We start from the raw sequence: 19,313 nt of genomic DNA on the forward strand, positions 1-19,313 counted from the left end.
GCACAGAAAACTTCCTGCCTGGTTGGGGATGCAAATAATCCAATGGAGGAATCCAAGGCCTAAGGATGAAGAAAGAAGCCCGAAAGAAACCCTGAAAAACTGGGAGGACTAGAACCCCTATCACTGCCTAGTCCCCTTCTCACTTTGACTGTGAGGTGAGCCCAAATGAACACTTAGTCTCTAAAAACACTGAAACTGTGAGGTTGTTCGTTAAGAGCAGAAACCCTGCCCCGGTTGACTTACTAAGTAAAAATGGAAAGCTCTGTTTAATAAAAACACTGTCTCTGACCTTGAAGAAGAGGCAGCATAGCATTTGTATTTTTTCTAATTAATAGTAACATAAAAATAGAAGAGAGGCAATCTTCCCTGCCCTGAACAGCTTTGGATTTTAACAGCACTAAAATACGAAGTGGCATGGACTGGATGGGGAGACAGAGGAAGAGGAGCAGTCTTAAAAGGAAGTAGAAATAGCCAGGAGGCCTGGAAGTCTCAGTGGTACCAGGAGGAAGGGGTGGGAGGTGCTGGTGGACACAGCGGTACTGGTTCCAAGAGGAAGTGGGGAAAGCTAGTTCGGAGTGTCGGAAACAGCAGAAGTGGAAACAGTGGTCATAGAATGTTAAGGATTAAATGAACAGATTGGATCACAGATCCATGTAGGATGTGCAGAGATTTTGAGCAATGTTCGGGATATCACAAAGATGATAAGAGCCAGCCAATATGGGGTCCCTCTACCAAGCATTCGAACCTTGGAAGCTTGGTAAAGAATATTCCCACCAATGGAGGAAGAAGAGAAGGGGCTCTTCTGGCTTCTGTTCTGATTTTAAGAAATGGAATTTTTGCTCCTCATAGCAGGTGCAACAGTTAGACAGCTTAGGCCGCCTGCAGGCATCCCTCCCCAGTTTTTTTGTTTCTCTTGGTTTACCTCTCGGGGAGGTAAGCCAAGTTGGGAAGTCAGGAACCCCAGAGTGTCTGCATTTACCACAGAGACCTCAGTGGGTGTTGGGACAGTGAAGGCACTCTCACAGGCTCTCAGGTTCTGAGAAAGGAACTCAAAGGTTTTCTCGATGTAAAAGGCAAGGATCTTAATTTACTTGGTGACCACTTTGAGCGTTTTTTTCCTTACTTGGAAGAAAAGCACATTCAGGTAGAGAAGCACAGTTTAAGTCTGAGGTCCTGTGTTAAGATGCAAAAATGTGTGGAGGGTGGAGGAGATTTCCAGAAAGGCCAAAGGAAACAAAGAGGAAGACCCCTCAGGGAGCTGGGATGGAGGGAGTCCTCAGCATCCGCTTCCCCCTGAAAATCATTAGGGCAAAGCTGAGTGATTACAGGGTGAGTGGAAATGCCACAAAGATTAGGGGCATGGAAAGCTGAGGGGCTCGTATGCAATATGTGTACATTCACACATAATTGTGTATGCCTATCGGTGCTTTTGGTGACTATACCATGTGAAGGAAAATTTTAACCAAACTTTTTTTTTTTTAAGATTTTATTTATCTATTTGATAGAGATCACAAGTAGGCGGAGCGGCAGGCAGAGAGAGAGGAGGAAGCAGGCTCCCTGCTGAGCAGAGAACCTGATGCGGGGCTCGATCCCAGGACCCTGAGATCATGACCTGAACCCAAGGCAGAGGCTTTAACCCACTGAGCCATCCAGGTGCCCTTAACTGAACTTTAAACTGCACAATTTTATTTTATTTCCATCACATTAAGGAAAATATACCCTTTCACTATGAAGAGTGAACTGATTTCCTCTTTACTTCCTCTTCTGTGCAACACAGCTATTCCAGCCCCACTGCTCTCTCCCAGAAACATAAATTCCTGTTCTTTTGCAGCTAAAACTGACCTATCCTACATCCTGCTCACTTTAAAGTTGTTTTCCTCAGTCTTCATTATTTCAAGAATGTGTTCCAATTAGCTAATCTGATATCAGGCAAGCCACTACTGACTTACTGTGACTTGTAGTGCTGCTCCTTGGAGATGACCTACATAAATGTAAAATATGGTTTTTAATCATACCTCCAGCGAGGTGGCAAACAGTAAAAATTCTGGGTATTATAGAACGTTAAAGGGATAAATGAATAAATTACAAATCCATTATTATGAAATGTATTATTTGTTATTAAATTATTAAATTGTCAAAATGAATAAATTACTAATAAAAAGAAGAGCTAACACTTATAAAACCCATACTAAGTGCCAGGCACCTTCTAAGTGCTTTCCATGTGTCCATTTAATTCCCAGGACAAGGCTGTGGAATAGGAACTATTTCAACCCATTCTGTAGATGAAAATTGAGGCAGAGAGAAATTAAGCAAGTCGTCTTAGATCTGACAGCTAGGAAATGGTGGAGTCAGATTTGAGCTCAGCGGCCTGTCTCCAGACTCTGTGCCCTGTCAGAGTCCAGGGACATTGTTTTCATGGGGAAGAGGGTGATGGGATGGCTGTTAGGAGTCTCTTGGATTACAGCCTCAGGGTAGTCTTGCTGACGATTTCTCAGGGGAATGAGGCGGGGTCCAAGAAAGAGGTATCTTAGAGCTTTTGTATGACAGAAGTCACATCATCCTTCTGAACCTGGGTTTTCTCTTCCCGTGACAGGGCGGGTGGACTACATGGCCTCTAAGACCCGTCCCAACTCTAATATAGATAACATCTTTAGCATTCCTGCACTAAAATGCTGATCTCTTGGTGCCTGTGGGTAAGAAGCAGGTCAATTCCTGTTCCTAGAGCTAGAAGCTGCAGGGTAGAGTGTCAGGAGATAGCTGGAAAGAACTGGAAACCCAAGACGAGGGTTAGAGCCCTAGGAAACCTCGCCCTTTACTAAGAAACATAGAGAAACACACTTACTAGGTACCGGCTGCGTGCAGGGTGTCGTAAACAGTTTATTTAATTGTCACAGTAAGCCCGTGAATGAAGTAGTGTCTCCATTTTAAAAATGAGGCTGAAGCTTAGTCACACCAAGGGACTTGCCCAAGATGGCCCAGCGAGTGAGGGATGCAGGCAGGGTTCAAATCCCGTCTGTCCGCCTGCAAAGCCCATGCTCGGTTCACAGCCGGCGCTTCCCGTAACACCTGCTATCTCCCTTCGTTACCACTGCAAGCCTCGGGGGCAGTTTCCATTTCCCCGTTTCGCTGAGCAAGAAAGTGAGACTCGAGCGGGGAAGGGACTTGCCAGGAGAGGGGTCCGGCTCGGAGCGGCCGGGGGCAGAGCCAGCAGCGGTGTGCAAGCGGGCGCGCGGGCCGCAGCTCCCGCCTCTCCCCCGCCCCTCTCGGCCGCGCCGCTCCCACCTTCGCAGGTCCCGGCCCCGCGCGCCGCCCGCTGTGAACTACTCTTCCCGGCAGGACGCGGGCGCGCGCACGCGCACCGGGGCCTCCGCCATGGCGACTGTGCTGTCCAGGGCGCTCAAGCTCCCCGGTAAGGAGTCGCAGCCTTGCGACCACCGCCGCCTCCGCGGGGCCTGGGGAGACTCGGAGGCGAGGCTCTGGGGGCGAAGCGGGCCGAGGCCTGGCGGCGTAGCTGCAGGAGCCCCGAGGCGAGCCGGTGCAGCCCCGGGCGGGTTGGGGTCTGTCGCCACAAGGGGGCGAGAGGGGCGCACGGCCGGTCGGGGGTCGCGGGCGCGGGGCGAGCCTGGGAGAATCCAGGGAAGGACCGCCGAGGGCACGCGGGGCTCGTGGCCGGGAGCGGGCGGGCGCCGCTGCGGGGGTGACTGTCAGAGCGCGCGTCGCCGCCATCCCAAGGGGAGGGCTGGTGAGGGGAGCATCCTTTGCTGAGGAGCCGCGGACCACGTACGGCCGGATCCGGGCTCCTGCTATCTTGAGCTGGCCCTGGGGACGAGGGGGGACAGGGGGGATAGGGGCGGCAGGAAGCGGGCCACCCTCTGGAGCAGCCCCTCCACTTAACGACACTGACGCAGCCGTGAGGTAGGTGGGACAGGTGCGTACCCCTTCTAGTTTACAGAAGAGGAAAACGAGACTTAACTTGGCTCATTGGCTTGTCCAAGGCCGCGCGGACAGTATGGGAAAAACCTGGGCTACAGCGTCGGGGTCTTTAGAATCTTGGGCTTTTGATTCCTCTTGTTCAGCCTTTGGCTGTCCAGGCTAAGCATTTAGGAGGGAAATGATTCGGCACTTGCAAATTGCACGTAAATTGTGGAATATTCTTTAGGGAAGCTCTTGTGGTGATGACAACTTGAGCTAATTCAGTACTTTGGGCAGCAGCTCCAAGCTTTTTTTTTTTTTTTTTTTTTTTTTTTTTTTTTTTTTTTCCCCTCTTAAACCTCCAGAATGAGACGGTGCTGCTACAAACTTGCTATTTTAATTAAAGTATATTTACTCTGCCCAAAGAAATCTTAAACGTTAGGGCTTCTAAGAATTTTATGGTTCTACCTAAACAAGTTTTAAACCTTAAGCTATAAACATTTATTTGCTGATAATTTAAGGTGATAGTGGGAAAAGCAGGTGTTGGTAGGAAAAACAGCTGCTTTCACTGGCATCATTAGAAAGGGCTAGTTGGGTGTCTGGTGGATATCCATCAACGTGCTTCAAGGGGATCACAGGGACCTTATTCTCAAGGAGTTTCCAGTCTGCTGCACTGTGCCGGGAATGACACTGGGTTGGGTATGAATTTGCATTTCTGTCCCCAGACTTAATGACTTCAGAGATGTGTTTCCGCCCCCACCACTCTCCCACCCCCGCATAGGCTCCTGAGAACATTGGAAGAAACATTGATAATAATCTGTCTTGAAATGTGTATGTAACAATGAAATGAAGTGGGGAATGTATCCCTTTACCTGCAGGATTATCCTTTGTCCTTTGTGTAGGATGATTTCCTCCCTTGGGGTAATGAGGTGCAGACATACTTAGCTTTGTTTCTTTTCTCTTTTAGATTCCTTTTCTTCCCCATACCACCCCAGCGTAGATAATTGTACTTCTCTACGGAGAAAATCACGAAATCGCTTAGATAATTGTACTTCTCTAAGGAGAAAATCACGAAATCGCTTTCGAAACTCTTGAGCTCTTTTGCATTCTCACATCCTACCCTGTGTCATTATTACTCCCTGGAGTATCCAGTTGCAGAAACTTGGTCAGCTGGCAGGATAGGGAAAGTACAGTCTGGTCCTTGGGCCTGTGTTTGGACAGGTATGTTTGATACTTTTTAGGGCCCAGAAACAATGGCGATGTATTCTCTGTGATGCAGGTTATGGTTTTGTTGTTGTTGTTGTTGTTGTTGTTGTTTGTTTTTTATCCTTTTGCTTGCCTCCCTTTTGCCCTTTCTCCCTACTGGCCTAAATAACAATTTTTAGCTTTTGTATTAGGTAGAAGTTGCTTTCCTAGAGCTCTTTTTGGGATACCCTGTCCTCGGGACTGTGTGGCTGCTGTCCTGTGTAGGCTACCATGTTATGTTACTTTAGTGAACGTCCTCTCTCTCTCTTTTTAAATTGAAGTCTAATTGATATATCCTATTAATTTTAGGTGTACCATATAATGATATTTGTATATATTGCAAAATGATCACCACCATGACATCCCCACTATTTCTATGTGACGAGAATGGTGACTAAGAACACGAGACAGCCTTGGGTTCCAATCTGGTCTTCACCAGATTAGTTACTTAACCTCTTTAAGTGTTAGTTTCTTAACATCTAACAGTACCGTTATTATGGAACATTCACTATAAGCCACACATGCTGCTACGTATCTACCTTATGGGGTTATTTGGTTCAGTAGAAGAAATGGATGTACTGAAGAGATTTGTTTACCTTTGACACATGTTAATTATTCAGCTTTAGCTCTTATTACTCTTATTATCATCTTCATTAGCACCATGCCCATTTACAAATGTGACACCTGAAGGAAGGCCTGATGCAATCATAAGCTAAGGACAGATGTCATCAGCCTTGTGAAGAAAGAGCTGTTTCTTGGAGTCTGTTTCAGAGTCCATCCCCTTCCACTAAGCTCAAGATGGAACGATATTGGCTCCTATACATACAGTGAGGTTAATTAGTAACAGAAGGACATATGACATTCATAAAACAGCCTGGCAAACAACTTATCTTAAGTATATATATATTTTTAGTCCATTTTAAAGTTTGAAGGTCAAACACTGAAGGAACTATCAGAGCACAATGTTACTGTAATGATTTGTTTTAGTATGTGTAATTTGGAATCATTATATGCCCCTGGATAATCTAATCCCTAAGGTGGATTATGTATCTTTAGTTGCTGTAGAATGCATGGTATAGTCTATGTAAATTATAGTACCTATCACAGAATAGTGTATATTATAGTATGTTTTCCTGAAGGTGTCCGGGGATGATACAGTTGCATCTTCTCCCTGTTTTCTTTTGTACCATGGTGGGAATGCCATTTGACTGGCATTTAGTCTTCCTAGGAGGAAAAGTGAGTTGTGGAAAACTCATTTATATTCATGTATTATGAAATCAGCATCCTCTCCTTTATTCTTTGAAAACCTTGCATTGGTTAAAAATGTGAGTGGTGGCTGAAATAAGCAGAGAAAAGAGTGCTAAGTGCTCTGTGCTCTGGAGCCTGGATTCGATGTCCAGCTCCTTAGCACGATCGTAACTTTGGGCACAGAATCCCTTCTCTTTCGGTGAATAGATAGCAAAACTATTTACCTGGGAGTTGTCTGATCAAAGCTCACAGTCTGCAGTAATTAAGCTGAGGTTTGTCTCTGTAATGTCAAAAATATACTATCTTTTAATAATACCTGTTACCACAGAGGGGTTAGCCTGATTGTTGTTTCCATCCTTAACGACTTGATTCTTCCTCCACCCGGCTGCTCCTATGATTCATAGGATTCTTTTTTGGTCTTGAAGTTCAGCATTTCTCCTGTGCTGTGTTTCAATATTGATTATTCTGTAGCAGTTTTTCTTGGGACTCCGTGTATCTCAGGTCTTGCTCTGTTACGGGAGCTTTTTTGGTATGTCTTCTAAAGTTACTGTTTTTGGTGCCATTTCCTTTTCTGTTCTCTTTAGTTCCCCATATATTGCATCACCTTTGCTCTCTCTGTCCTTGCTTTTCTAGTCTTTTTTTTTTTTTTTTAAAGCCTTAATCTTTTCAGTGGGAGACACACAGATAGTCCGGGCACTTCCTTCAAAGCCATAATGTCTGGATTTGAATCCTTGCCCTGCCGCTTATTTGCTGTTTAACTCTGGGCCAGTTACTTGAACTTGAAACCTCATCCTGAAAACGGAGATAATAGAATTTCTATCTCCAAGAGTTGTTATGCAGATTTCTGGAGATAAGACAGTAAAAGGGTTTGGAAGAGTGCGCAGAGAAGAGGGGCTTGGAACTGCCAGCTATTGTTTCCATTTTAGTTTTCTCGGTTTTTCACCAGCCTGCCCTTTCTGTTTCTGACTCTTTGCAGGCACGTCTGCTCTCTTTGCTCATCCCTCTAAGGGTATCTTTTCTAAAATTGTTTTATTATTTTCTTCCATTGTTTTTCTGAGCCCTGCTTGTTTACTTCTCATCTTCCCTATTGAGTTGTCATTTCTTCTTAGAAATATTCTGTTTCTTTCTGTGAGCCCTTATTTCAGAGAAGACTGTTTCCTTTCATTTCTTGGATTCCATAGTGAAGCGTCTGTTCCTTATTTCTTCCATGTTGTGGCATCATTCGCCCAGCGTTGGTTCCTTGGCAGATTTTGTTTGCTATGTTCTTTTGTAACTTCTTTCTTGGATATCTGCACAACTTTGTAGTAGCTTATAGAACGTGTACTCATGGATGGCTTCTTTCTGATTATAAATCATATTTAATGGTCAGTTGTTTTATGGCTAGCTTTTGGCTGACAGGCAGGCAGAGGCTGGGGCCTGGCCAGTGAGCAGGGGCAATGAGAAGCTAGAATTGAATCTAATGGGACCCAGCCTGTTAAAAAATAAGTAAATAAATAAGAGAAAAATCCCTCTCTTCACGACTGATTGATCACAGCTGTTTCCTTCCCCGTCAAACCGACAGCCTGTTTTTTGTAAAGCATTTCTCATTTCATCTTATCTCCCCTTTGTCTCTGTGGTGTTGAGGGGGAGTCATTGATGTCTTTGGGACGCCAGACTTCGTCCTTCTGAGAAAGAGATAAGTGCTTTGGCTGTATAACCGTGGTACAAGAGAGGTAGTATAATTCATTGGTTAGGACCATGGACTGTAATCAAATTGCCTGGGTTTGAATTCTGGCTCTTTTTCTTCCTAGTTTTGTGATCTTATGCAACTCACCTCTCTATGTTTTCATTTTCTTTTTGATACAGTGGAGTTACATGGTTGTCATGAGGATTAAATGAATTAACATGTAAGTGCTTACTTAGCCTGGTACCCAGAATAGTAGGTACTGAGTACTTTCCTGTTACCATCATCGCTGTCGTCATCGTTATTAACTCTGTGAACTGTGCTCCTTGTTGGAGACCTGAGACCATGTGCCCACTCTTACTGTGCTTCTTTGATTGGGTACAAGTTTTGTTGCATTTGGGAATTTTTCATAAATTGTAGTTTGTGGGGGGGTGGCTCTTTTTTTGTTTTTTGTTTTTTCCTATTTTTATTACCTCCCCTCCCCAGTTTTTAGGAAGGTTACTGACAGAAATGTATTCCTTTGCCATTATCTACTGGAAGCGTATAATCTTTAATTTTTAAAGATTCATTTATTTTAGAGTTGGGATGGCAGAGGGAAAGGGAGAGAATTTCAAGAAGACTGCCTGCTGAGCACGGAGCCCAGTGTGGGGCTGGATCACAAGACCCCTGAGATCATGACCTGAGACGAAATCAAGAATTAGGCACTTGGCTGACTGAGACACCCAGGTGCCCTGCAAATTATTTTTAGTAAAGATTTTACTAAAAATTAGATTTAGTAAAGATTTCACTAGTTTCTGTAGCACATGCAGCCAAGTTCTCTACCTATGATGGTGTGTGATATCATAGAAATGCATTTCCTTTAAACTATTTTGTTGGCCAGTATTTTAGTAATGATTTTACTTTGATTATTTTAGGCTGGTATGTTTGTTGCAAGGTGACAGCTGACTAGCAAGATTAAATTTAAATATCAATGGTGAATTTTTCACTTGATGCTAAAGATCCAGTTGTATTATATAAGACAGCTTGAGCGTGTGTAGAAGATACTTGGGATTTTGAGTTGAATCAGTTGTGTGATGTGACTGCCAAGAAAGCTGGCAAGGTCTTAGGTTACAGTAATTGAATTGTAGTGTACCCTCTGGACTAGGGAGCGCAAGCTGCTCTGGTCAGGCTGCACCCTGGGGATCGTATCCAGTTCTGAGAACCATACTTTAAGAAGCACTGACATATCACATTGTGTCCAGAAAAGAGTGAACAGGATATTGTGGAATGTGAAACAGTGCTTCCTCAAGTAATGAGTTGAAAGAAGTGGAGACATTTAACCTGGGGAAGAGAAGATGGGGTGGGCGGTAGGGAGGAATAATGCCGACAATAATAATAGAAACCGAAATTTGTTTGTTTGTGTGTTTAATTTGAGAGAGAAAGCACGAGCAGGAGGATGGGAGGGGCAGAAGGAAAGGGAGAGATCAAATCCCAAGCACTGCTCCATGCTCAGCTGGACATGGGTCTGGATTTTAGGACCCTGAGATCATGACCTGAGCTAAAGTCAAGAGTCAGTCGCTCAGCTGATGGGCCACCCAGGTGCTCCTAGAAGCTGACATTTATCAAATGCCACAGTAAGCCAGACACTAAAGGCCTTGCATATGTTGTCTTATTTAATTCTTAAAAACAGTCATATGAGGTAGGAAAAATAATTCCCATTTTAGAAATGGGAAGAATAAGGCTTAGTAAAGCTAAGAAATTTAATCAAGGTCACATGGCTAATAAGGGATAGAGTCAAGATTTGACTGTTTTTGTCAGCTTGTAAAGACTTAAATTCTTAAATACCATAGCTTATGTTTCTCATGATTGGTATTTTCAAGTTTTGAAGGATTTGCATGTGGAAGAGGGGTCCCAGATATTAGAACCAGGACTGATGATTGGCAAATGCCCAGAAATAAATTCTTGAATCAGTGTGTGGAACTACTTTCTGGATTGGAGAGCCGTGAATTCCCTCATGCTAAGTGACTGCTTGGTGTTTGATTATGTGATCTTTAAAGTCTCCTCCTACGCTGAGATTTGGGGCTGCCATCTATGTTTTCCTCTTTGTCAGATACTCTTTTTTTTTTTTTTTAATTTAAACATTTTTAAATTGTGGTAAAACACATAAAATTTATGATCTTAATTATTTTTAAATACACAGTTTAGTATTGTTAAGTATATTCACAGTGTTGTGCAGCCAATCTCCAGAACTTTCTCATCTTGCAAAGCTGAGACCCATTTTTTGATACTTTGCGTCATGTCATTTTGCTTTTATGAAAGACCTACCTGTTTTTGCTAACCTAGAGAAATCCAAAGAGGATTCCTTTTTTTATGAAAAAAGGCAAAAGGCAAAAACAGCAAAAAAAATAAATAAAAATAAAAAACAGAAACAACAACAACAAAGTGAAAACAGCATTCAGCGTTTGTTCTGCAGCAAGTCATTGTAGCAGCGGTGCTCAGCCCCACCCTCAGCAGTGAGGGGGCCCCTACCCAGCTCCTTCCCCCAGGGGCCACACTCAGCATCTCAGCCTCAAGCCTCCAGAGCCTTGAATTGTGTCTGTGAGCATCTCTGCTTGATCTGCACTTATTTTGTGCCTCTTTTAGCAAGATGTATCCTGAGTTTTCAGAAAAGCCTAGGAGAGGTTATTGCTTGGGTCTGGGAAAGCTCAAAAGGTTTTCCTTGTAAATTAATGGTATTTGCTTCTTTGCTTTATGCTATTTTAGCTTACAAGGAGTTCGATAGGAACCCTCTACTTTGGGATAGTGAGCGAAACCTGTGCCCATCAAATATTAGCAACTCCCCATTTACCCTCACTCCCAGGCGCCAGAGACCACATTGTCCTTTTTCTGTGAATTTGACTAGATTTGGATAGATACCTCATACACGAGTCATGCAGTATTTGTCCTTTTGTTATTGGCTTATTTCACTTAGCGTAATGTCTTGTGGCATGTGTTAAATTTCTTTACTTTTTAAGGCTTGGTCATATTCCACTGGATGTATATAACACATTTTTAATCCCATCAGGTATATTCTTTTAAAAAAACTTTAAAGTTTTAGAATTAATATTGTTGCAGTAGCCTATGGTTGTGTTTGAAAACTATTGTAACTAAAGGTAAATGGGACAGTTAGGGAATGGTGTATCCTAATTACTGGAAGAGTATACTATTTTGAATTCAGTTCTTAATAATTTTTATAATTTGTGCCTTTAAAAGTCAAATCCAGTATTTGTTGGATAAAATGAAAAGCTTTGAAAGTGAAAATACATAGAAGTTTCTAGTTAGTAGAATGCCAGTTTGCTCAGTATCTTCTGTGGGTTTTCTTTGTAAAATATTTAATGTTATAAAACATTTCTGCGTAATGTTTATTTTTAATCAAATATTTATTGACTTCCTATGTACCAAGCACCAAGCTTTACACTAAAGATTGTACTTCCCATATTAGTTTCCATATAGTGTTTTATTGCTTCATTTTATGTCTTGAGTAAACAAGACATAAAACATGAAGTGATATCTGCAAGATAACAGTGACCAGAGGCAGAGATTTACATCAAGAATTCTTCTTGCTTCCTTTTTAATTAGCTGGGCTGCATCTTCTTTTTTATATCTCTTCTTAATAAAAGATTTAACCATATAGTTTATATTAGTATAGCTTACCATGTAATTTCCAAAATGAGAAATTTTTTCTTGGTTTTTGCTTGGTTATAGCATGAACAACAGGCATAAAATTGTTCAGTGCTTGGTGGCGGGGGCCAAGGAGTGACCTGGGAGGAGGTGTGCTTAAGCTCTCCTGTAATTTTCCCCTTTCCCCCACCCCAAATAAATGTAGTGTCTAAGTAAAAACAGGGTGCTTGTTGTGTAAGCCAGCTTTGGGTCAGGTCCTGTACCTCTGCATTCCTGTTTGGTCCCTCCCCTCCTAGAACACTTGCTCAGAATAGCATTTTTAAGTGTAAACACTGTTTACTGAAACATGTGCTGACAGGGCATCGGAATTAATCATAGGAAGCTCAGAAGTGAGTTTTTATGAAGACGTCTCCAGGTGACATTTAGTGTTCAACTTCCCAAGTTGTTTTCCATGGAGACAAGTGGGAAGCCGCAAATACCTGACTGTGAGAAGCAGTGTACAGAGAACTATTCTAAAGTTTAGGCAAGTTCCAGGAAAGATGGAAACACCACAGATTTAAGAAAATCAACGGGAATATGCAAATTAGGCATATGGAGGGTTGATACAAGAGCCATGTCTTCTGATTCAGAGAAATTAAGAGAGTGTTTTTGGTTTTTGGTTTTTTCCCCAAACTAAAAAGGTATTTGAGGGGTGCCTGGGTGGTTCAGTCAGTTATATCTGCCTTCAGCTCAGGTCACGATCTCAGGGTCCTGGGATCAAGCCTGGCATCTGGCTCCCTGCTTCTCGGGGAGACTGCGTCTCTCTCTCCTCTGCCTCTCCCCTTGTTGTGCTGTCTTTCTCAAATAAATAAATAAAGTCTTTTAAAATAATAATAAAAAAGGTATTTGAAATTTACCACTTTCTCTGTTTCCTTTCCAATTTTCTTAAGCTCATGAAAGCAGTAATTCTGGAACACTGATTTCATTTCCCTCCCATTCTTCTCCTTACATATAGCCATCAAGTTCTAAACTTGTAAACGTAACTGGTTTTGTTTTCTGTGTTTTCTTTTAGGTGTTCACAGTTACCATGCAGTTGGTAAGGGTTTCTCCTTCCTAGTTTGCCCTGACGCTCTGTCTTTCTGTGTTTCAGGGAAGAAGAGCCCAGACCTAGGGGAGTATGACCCCCTCACACAGGCGGATAGTGATGAGAGCGAGGATGATCTTGTTCTCAACTTGCAGCAGAAGAATGGAGGGGTCAAAAATGGGAAGAGCCCTCTGGGAGAAGTGCCAGAGCCTGACTCAGATGCTGAAGCTGTGGGGGCTGCAAAGCCACATCTTTCAGAGGTCACCACAGAGGGATACCCCTCAGAGCCCCTTGGGGGCCTGGAGCAGAAGGCAACCTCTTCCATCGTGTCTTATGTGCGCACCTCTGTCTTTCTGCTAACTTTGGTCATCTCCATGATCCTGGTGCTCGTATGTGCTTTCCTGATCCCCTGCCCCCCCAGAGATCTGCACAGCACTTGGAGTCGCCACCTGGGCCCCCAGGGAGGTGAGTTGTAGGATTTCTCGCCCCAATTCGGTAAAATTTCATGATTACCTGTAATTCTGTAAAACTTCTGGTTACATTGAAAATTCCCTCCAGGTCCTACTACAAATAAATGTGTATCCTATAGCATCTCTCTCCCCATGTGTGGAGGTGGTTAGGAGGTTAAGATTGGAAATAAAACAAAAAGATAGATTGATACCGCTCAAGAAGATCACTGCCCTGTTGTGTTTCTGTTGGCGTTGGCCTTAATTAGATGCAGAGAGGACAGAGTTTTGGTTTCCTGGGTCCCTGCAGGGCTGCCAACACAGTATGAGGAGAAAACAAAGCTGTAGGTCAGGCTGTTGACCAAGAAGATTAAGTTTCAGGGCCTGGCCAGACCAGAGGCCGGGGCTTTTGTAGGACCCTCAGGCATTTGGTGATTATAGGAGCCTGACCTGGTTTGAATTTTAAAATAATTTCAAGTGAAATCAACTTGCTTTCTTGCAGTAACTTTTCTTCCTTGCTCCTAATGGTTGGGGAGGAACCACCTGAGTGACTCTAGCTATTGTGTCTCATTCTGGAGCAGGTTTCTTTGAAACGGCTTGCTCTGGGTCAGCAAGGGGTTTTCATCTCAGCTGTGAGTGCTGAGCAGTCTTGTGTTTTGTCAACTTCATGGGGGTGAAGGGGTTCAGAACACACTACCCCAAAATATGTTGCTTTGGCATATTGTTTATTTTGAACCGAAGGCACATGAATAACAACATATGCAAGAAGGGCACTCTGACCTTGACCTCTAATTTGTCCTGGAAGGCAGGAGATGAAACGCCCATGTACAAGATACCCTCCCAGTACGAGGAGGAAAGAAACTTCATCAACAGAGACGGGGAGTTGAGGCCGAAGGGAGTCTGTACAAACAGACCTTGTTAAAATAACTCTTATCTTCCTGTAGTCTCTGGATCCATGTTCGTTCCCCTTCCAGGGCTGTTCAGGGCTCTTTGTTCGATGAGTACAGAAGCCCTAAGGCCTCCCCACCTCTGCTCCAGGCCTTTATGTTCCTGTGAGGGCTCCCATGGACATGGGGAATCTTGTTAAATAAATTTGAGTCCTTTCCTTTTCTTAATCTCTCTTATTAATCAGTTATCTCATTATCTCTCCTGTTACTCAGTCCCACCTAGAAACCCTAAGAGGGTAGAGGAGAAGTTTTTCCTCCCCTTCAATACTCCCAGATCCCTACATCATCTTGATCTAGATATATTTACCTTTGGCGAGTCACTGATCCCAGCTGATTCAGCTTCGGATCAGTTGTTCTGTGATCTCACTATTATTGTCTCTCTCAAGGCAAAACTGAGTAGATGTGACTTACGGTGTGTTCCCACCACATAAGAGATTTCTCACTTCGTTTTTTTTTTTTTTTTTTTTAAAGATTTTATTTATTTATTTGACAGAGAGAGATCACAAGTAGGCAGAGAGGCAGGCAGAGAGAGAGAGAGAGAGAGAGGAGGAAGCAGGCTCCCTGCTGAGCAGAGAGCCTGATGCGGGACTTGATCCCAGGACCCTGAGATCATGACCTGAGCCGAAGGCAGCGGCTTAACCCACTGAGCCACCCAGGCGCCCCTCACTTCGTTTTTTGATGGTTCTTTTTTTTTTTGAAGATTTTATTTATTTATTTGTGAGAGGGAGCAGAGATAGGAAGAGAGAGCATGAGTGGGGAAGAGAGGGAGAAGCAGGCTCCCACTGGGCAGGGAGCCTAACAAGGGGCTTAATGTGGGACTCAATCCCAGGACCCTGGGATCATGACCTGAGCCAAAGGCAGATACTTAGCTGACTGAACTACCCACGTGTCCCCCTTTTTTGATGGTTCTAAGTGAGCTCTTGTAATATTTGTATATGGTGTAAAGACTAGGAACAGGTTGTTGGTATACCCACCGACTTTAGGAAATCGGACATTGAGGTGCCTGGGTGGCTCAGTCGGTTAAGCATCAGGCTCTTGATTTCAGCTCAGTCATAATCTCAAGGTCCTGGGATCAAGCCCCGTGTTGGGCTCCATGCTTAGCAGAGAGTCTGCTTGAGAATTCTCTCCCTCCCTCGCCTTCTACCCCTGCCCCTACCACTCCTGCTCTCTCTCCCCCTGTCAGTCTCTAAAATAAATAAATCTTTAAAAAAAAAAAAAGAAAGAAAGAAATAGGATATTATAAAGACCATTGAAACCCCCATGTGTCTCTCCTTACCAAAGCTACCTCTTCCTGCCAAAGAGTTCTACCATCCTGAGTTTTGAGTCATTATACTTTTTTTTTTTTTTAAGATTTTATTTATCTGACAGAGATCACAAGCTGGCAGAGAGTCAGGCAGAGAGAGAGAGGAAGGGAAATGGGCTCCCTGCTGCGCGGAGAGCCCGATGCAGGGCTGGATCCCAGGACCCTAAGATCATGACCCGAGCCGAAGGCGGAGGCTTTAACCCACTGAGCCACCCAGGCGCCCCGAGTCATTATACTTTCCGTTAAAATTTCACCACATGGTAAAATAATTTTGCCTATTTTGAATTTTGTATAAATGTAATTAAGCAGTCTTCTGTGACTTGTTTTTAGTATGTTCATAAAAGCATTTTATAGACATCAGTATTGATGCTGTGTAACTAGAGCTTATTCATGTTTTCCACTGTCTCATTTCCCATGGTGTGGAGAGCCCATGGTTTATTGGTCCGTTTTACTGTTGATGAGCGTTTTGGTGGCTTCTGTTTTTTAAAAAATCATTATTGCCACTAGGAAAATTCCTGTGCATTTTTCCTGATACAATATGTAAGAATTTCTCTCGGCCATTAACTTATGACTGATATTGCTAGGTCATACGGTGTGTGCATGTGCCAGCCTGGTAGTTTATGTTAAATCGTTTTCCATGGTGTTTTTACCAGTTTGCACTTCCACCAGCCATGCATTGGGTTCTCTCCATATCTGGCAGACATCCTCTGACTCTACACTGTCGAGGGGCAGGACAGCACTGTCTGCCTTGTCGCTGCCCAGGCTGGAAGCCCAGGCTCCCTGCCAGGCCTCTGCTGACACCGCTCTGGCAGGGGTGGGCGTCTGCCTCATTAATGCCGGGTCGGGTAGAGCTGTAGGCTTCCCTGGTGTGTGGAAGACCCTCGGTGGGGAGGAAAGTCCTGGCTCCCCACCTGGCCTTCTCTGACATGACCTTGGTTGGGAGATGAAGGGGTGCCTTCCTGTAGCTGGGCAAAGGTGGAAATCTAGGCTCCCATTTAGGCTTTGTTGTGGGGATAGGGCCGCAGTTCTCTCTGTGTGGCATTTGGTTGGAGTAGAACATTTATGATCTAAAACTTTTTCTTTCTTGCTATGCTGTTCTTTCTTGGACCTTCAGCTAGAGGAGTCAGCTTTTCTTGGGCCTTTTTTTTCTGTACCTGTTGGCATTTCTGGGTTGCCGGCTTCTGCAGCACCTTGTCTGGGACATGGGAGGCCAAAAGAAAACCCGGGGTGGAGGGTCATCACCCTGTCATTCCTTGGGCTTCTCAGTCCCTAGCCAACCTACCTTCTCCCCACCTTAGAGTCTTCTTACATTTGTGTTCTCTGTAATGTGCAGGGAGTTTAGGTATACTTAGAGGAATAGGCAGAATTGTGTGTACTCTATCTTATTTAGGAACCAGGAGTCTGCCTGGTTTTTATGAAGGTGCTGGCAGTGCCATGTGTCTGTTCCCTTTCTAACCTGGAGTAGAGAACGGTTTTGTGGTGACTTAACTCAGGACTTTTTTTGTTTTTTATGTGCTGATCAGGTGGGGACCTGTCTCCATTGGAATTGGCTGATGTGAATGGAGACGGCCTGCGTGATGTCCTTCTCTCCTTTGTAACTTCACGGAACGGGAGTGCAATTGGTAAGAGACATGCATGTATTTTAGAGGCTAGTACAGGAGAAGCTCAGTGATTGCAGGAGCTGTGAGCTAAGAGAAAGCGTCAGGGTTGTGTCCTGAAGGGCACTGTAGAAAAGGGTCAGGAGTGAACAGAAAGTCATCATGGGTCTATCATACATGACAGACATTGTCAGTAAGCTCCTGCGTATCAGTAAAGCTTATTTAAAGAAATCATGGAGATCTGCAGCTGGAAGGAATTTTAGTAGTCACCCAGTCCCATGAAGAAGGGAGGATCCAGAGAAGTGACTTATGCACACACTTGAAATGGCAATGAACAGCATTAGTCCTTAAGGTTCTTGAGTTTTCTCCCAGCCAATTTTCCATTGCTTCTTAGATTATAGTAAATGCTGACACAATCCTACCTTACCAACCACAGTAGAAAAGCTTCTTGTTCATCTTCTAAAATATTTTTACCCACATTATCATGGCCGTGTGCTTTCTTTTTACTGATTCTGTTTACTCCTTTCTCTCTGCTCTCCATCCTGCTGTCTGCTTTGGAAGGCTGACCAGTACACGTTATGTCAACAGGCTCCCTTGCCTGCCAGTTTCCTGTTGGGTTTGGCCAATGGGGAGTCTAGGCAAGAAACTGGAGGAGAGGAAATGAGTGGGGAGAGAGGGCATTTATTCTCTTGGCTTCCTCCCCTCCAGGATGACCTCAGGCCAGCTACTTCCTTGATCCTAGGTCACATCCTCTCTAATGGTGGTCTTCTTATAGGACTTTCTTTTTCTGGATTCCAGGAATCACTTTCTCTCCTGTCTTTTTCGGCCTATGAATGATTACGTTCTGAGGGACTGTGCTATCTCTCATGGTTTCCCTGTACCCTGACCACATCTTTGTAAATAATCTCTTTATTAAACCTTACACAACTTAATTGAGTGTGCTGATACACATCAGCTAAAAAAAAGAAAAAAGAGGTTGTATTTTCAGCGTGGGTACACAGGGGCTCCTGGTTTGTCCTGTGACACCCATTAAAGTGACAGCAACCCACAGTCTGTGAACTGAGACAGTAAGTCTGGTGTGCAGCTGGGGTGCCCTGGTAGCTACCCTTTAATGATCTGGGAGCTGGGATAACATCTAGGTATGTTTTAGAGAATTCCAGGCTGCCTGCCTCTCTGGGATTATTAGAAGAACCTTTCTGAGTTTTATGTAATACGTAAAAGCAACTTAGGAATAGGTGTGTTTATAGAGAGGACCTTCAGCCTAGAAGGTTGACTTTTGGCTTTAATTGACTTTAATTTACATTTTTTTTTTCTGCCTATGACTCATTAGCCTTTGAAGTAAAAATTTTCCCCAACCACTTTTAGATTTGGAGATCTGTTTTAATCATTTGGTATTTTACACAGTTTGCTATTTATCAGGACTCGTATGGTAAGGCTATGGGTTTGGACATAATACGGGCCAGCCTGATTTGGTTGCAGATTATAAAAACAATAGAGCCAAGTGTAAGTGCATAACATATGTTGTGAGTGAATTTATCCCTCCACATAACCCAACAGGGTAGACTAATATTCTTATCCCCTATTTGCAGATAGGGAAACCGAGACAAGGGGAGGTTAAGGAACTGGCTCAGATTCCATACCGGGTAAATAAGAGAGCTGGTATCCAAACGGTGTAGCTGAGAGACTGTCTCTGGAGTTCATGTGCTTGGCCCCTAAGTTTTCCCAAGTATTCTTGGGAAACTGCTGGGGCTTTATCAGCTGATTCCGTGGGACTCTCGACCAGGAAGATCTACTGATCATTGCTGAGTTGTAATCTTCAGGTTTATTTTTCAAATATTTACTTTTTCTGCTTTCAGGGAGCACTTGCTAGCAACAATTAGAATTCACATATTCCTTTGCTCTGTACATATTTTAGATCAGTCTCACTTTTCTGAGCATGCCTTTCCTTGATTTTTTTGTTTGTTTGTTTTTGTTGCTGTTGTTGTTCTTAACAATGACTTTCCTATATTCTGGATTTTTGCTCCTTTTATTCAGCAGATGATTGCTGTATGTGTAGGTGCTGTGTGAGGCTCTGAAACTCCAGAAATGAATGGGATGGTCTTTATCCTTCAGGATATGACAATTTGGTGGGGCTGAAGTGACAGACATGGAAGCAGGCATGCTGGGAGGGGTGCAGGATGCACACAGGGTGCCTGGAGGAGGTCCACAGCATGTCCTCTGACATGAGGAATGTGTTGAGCATCTATACT

At 43.7% G+C, this 19,313-nt stretch overlaps 1 protein-coding gene across 1 annotated transcript in view; it reads left to right on the top strand.

Annotated features, from left to right (window-relative positions):
- Positions 1-3,142: 3,142 nt before the first annotated feature.
- FAM234B (family with sequence similarity 234 member B) overlaps positions 3,143-19,313 on the top strand; it is a 34,184-nt gene continuing 18,013 nt past the window's right edge. Inside the window, exons 1-3 of the mRNA XM_032347384.1 lie at positions 3,143-3,409; positions 12,837-13,235; positions 16,990-17,088. Coding sequence (XP_032203275.1) covers positions 3,373-3,409; positions 12,837-13,235; positions 16,990-17,088 — 535 coding nt within the window. The 5' untranslated portion in view covers positions 3,143-3,372. The remainder of the gene's footprint in view (positions 3,410-12,836; positions 13,236-16,989; positions 17,089-19,313) is intronic.

This window comes from Mustela erminea, chromosome 6 (assembly GCF_009829155.1).
Source record: "Mustela erminea isolate mMusErm1 chromosome 6, mMusErm1.Pri, whole genome shotgun sequence".
In the NCBI taxonomy this organism is placed as follows: domain Eukaryota; kingdom Metazoa; phylum Chordata; class Mammalia; order Carnivora; family Mustelidae; genus Mustela; species Mustela erminea.